The sequence below is a fragment of the Chenopodium album genome, chromosome 9 (genome assembly GCF_948465745.1).
Source record: "Chenopodium album chromosome 9, dcCheAlbu1.1, whole genome shotgun sequence".
Classification (NCBI taxonomy): Eukaryota; Viridiplantae; Streptophyta; class Magnoliopsida; order Caryophyllales; family Amaranthaceae; genus Chenopodium; species Chenopodium album.
In genome coordinates, this window is record NC_137842.1 from 9,030,310 (window position 1) to 9,033,257 (window position 2,948).

General features: G+C 37.7%; 1 protein-coding gene across 1 annotated transcript; it reads right to left on the reverse strand.

The window, feature by feature from the left end:
• Positions 1-797: 797 nt before the first annotated feature.
• On the reverse strand, positions 798-1,745 carry LOC145557417 (uncharacterized). Its single transcript, XM_081618600.1, has one exon. The coding sequence runs from the start codon at positions 1,743-1,745 to the stop codon at positions 798-800; it is 948 nt and encodes a 315-aa protein (XP_081474726.1).
• Between the last annotated feature and the right edge of the window lie 1,203 nt (positions 1,746-2,948).

The following is a 2,948-nucleotide window of genomic DNA, read 5'->3' on the forward strand; positions in this document are numbered from 1 at the left end:
TGTACTATTAAGTACATTAACCTTACTCAAGGAACAATAAAATATGCTTTTTCTGGTGAACTGCATAACATTGCTGCACGCTTAATACGAAGTATGTGAATGCAGCAATAAGGTATGAGAATCAAGTGGAAACTTGATGGTAGAAAATTAGAGATCGCAATCTCTCAACTAAGAGGTTGGAGGTTCAATTCTCATCACCCCAACTTTATGATTGAGGTAATCATGATGGCTTATCCCTGGGTAAACTCTTATCAGTAAAACGGCTGTGGTTTATGATACTGAGGAAACAGAGCGAAAATCCAGCAATTGGATCATAATGACTTGTGAAATATGATAAGTCTTGAACCTCGGCTAGATTAACAATCAAGATTCTAATTTTTTTTTTAAAGTCTTATCTGCTTTCTATTTTCTTGTGGTTTAATAAGCATTTATGAGCTGCTAATAGATGCTTTTTGTTCAACCTAAAATTTTAAGTTCTACAAATGATGTTCAGTTCTAGCATATTTTAGGGGACCAATCCTTAATATAACTAGAGTTTGCATTAATACTATGACATCCCAAACTACTCTTGAAGTAGCAAGTATTATTTGTCTGCCTATAAAAGCTTACTGATTGCTTCTCTTTTATTTCAATTTAATTGCTTTGGCGGTAATCCTAAACTTTTTTAATAAATTGGTAATTAAATTTGGGGATTAATACTAACTAATACTTAAGTATATATGTTAATTCACCTTAAAAGAATATAACACCTCTTTTTTTTGTTTTTTTTTTTTTGACAACAGCACACCACAAAGAAACTAAGTAGTAAAAGTAGAACCATTAGCGCGACATTCATTTGCCAAGTTATGAGCCCGAGCAACCTGATCCCTGCTCACCTTCCAAACCAAGCAGATCTCACGAGTGGACGCCCACTTACGGATATCCGACAGAGCCCAAAAAATACTTACATATGCAGGAATAGAGTTATCCAGCATTGTTACCAAGGCCTCAGAGTCAGAGAAGAGGATCAAGCGAGTGAAACCTTTACCCATATCCCATTGGAGAGCCATCAAGCAAGCCATAGCCTCCGCATGAAGAGCCGAAGCCGCTTTACCATAACCTCCACCTCCATCCTGTGGTTCCTCCCCATGTAGAGAGAAGGCCCATCCCATGCCCGCCTTTTTGGTCCTCTTCTGCCAGGAGCCATCAAAGAAGACCCTCACTCCTTGAAAATTTCCTAGAGAATTGCCAATGGCAGGCAATCTCTGTCCTAGGGAAGTACGGAGAAAACCAGGAGGGAGAGCCCCCCCCCCCCCCCCGCCTCCCCTTGAGGAATGATTGACACTCTCATTGGATAAAGGGTTGTTCTGGAAAATCTCCAAGTGCCCAGCCGACGAATCTGCATTCCTCTGTAGAGCAGCAAAGTCAGTAGCCTCCCCTCTAAAGACTCTGGCATTTCTTATGATCCAGATAGTCCACAGAGTCATTATCAGGGTAGTAATTCGACTACTACGAATCCCATCCTCACTGTAAAAGAGCAGGATATATCTCTGAATCCATTGTCGCAGCGGAGTAGACTCAGCTAATTCAAGTTGATTACCTAGGGAGCAGTTATCCCAGGCCATTTTAGCAGTAGGGCAATCTCTAAAAAGATGTTGGATATCCTCATCTTCTTCTCCACAAAACACACAGCCCGTATCAGTGGATATCCCTTGACAGTGAAGATTGGCCTTAACAGCCAGACCATTTAGGACTAGTTTCCACATGAACAAGCTCCACTTTGGGGGAATATGGAGCCTCCATAAAACCCTAAACATCAGGGGGTCTATATCATGCCGTATTGAAGGGAGATTCCTACCATGTAGGAAAGCATAACCCGTTTTCGTAGGGTCTATAACACCTCTTAGTGTTACTAATACATTAAAGTAAGATAATCATGCTGATTTCTAGTCCTTGTATAATCGAGAGCTTGACTATAGACGTAACTGATAATGTAGCCATGGGAAAGAGATAAACATAGTATTAAAACTGAGTTTTTTTTACTGAAGTAGAAGCTAAACTCATTAGACACCTAAATCCAAATAAAAAAATTAAGCAATATCTAGAAGAAAAAAAAGAGTAAATTGCAGAAATTAGCCATTTAATCATCTAAACCCCCACAAAATTAAAGCTTGGAAAATGTGGCAAATGACGCAATTATCACAGTTTCTTACAAAATTAACAACTAATAAGAAAAAGTATCGAGATAATGAAAAATAAAAATCCAATTCCATAATTAGAGCTTTAAAAAAATAAAAATAAACAAAAAACCTTGCTAGTAGTAGTGGTTTTGGCAGTAGCAGGAATAGCAGCAATAGCTTATTTAATATCAAAGTAATCAAACACCATTCCTCCGATTATAACTGGTATTGTCTTGGATTTCTTCATCTCTTTTGCCCATAATTACTTGGGTTCTCGACAAGCTTATGAGGAATTAATTCAGAATAGAAAATAATTAAATTAAATTGGACAGATTAGTCAAAAAAGATCAAATTACAATGTAAATCAAAACGGCAATTATCGAAAAGAAGAAAAAGCAAAAACCCCAAACTCATCAAAATACATCAACCAATTTTGATGCACACAAAATTCAGTATGAAGATAGTGAAATTAATTTTTTAATTTTTTTTTTTTTTTTTTTTTTTTTTTTTTTTTTGAGGCAATAGTGAAATTAAACATCAAATTAAGAAATCATCAACAAGATTAGAGAGAGGGAATTAAAACCCTAACTTTAGCTAACTCAAAACTCTTGTTGATAGTGGAAGGGAAAAGAAACGAAACTAACACTAACCTAAACTTTAAGGTGGAAGCCGCCGAAGATGGAAGCCGGGAGGTGACAATCGATGTCTTTTGAGGGGGCAAACGTCGCTGTCTCTTCAACTAGGAGCACGTGCTGCGATGGAGGTAGGCTGCGGTGGACTACAGTGGAG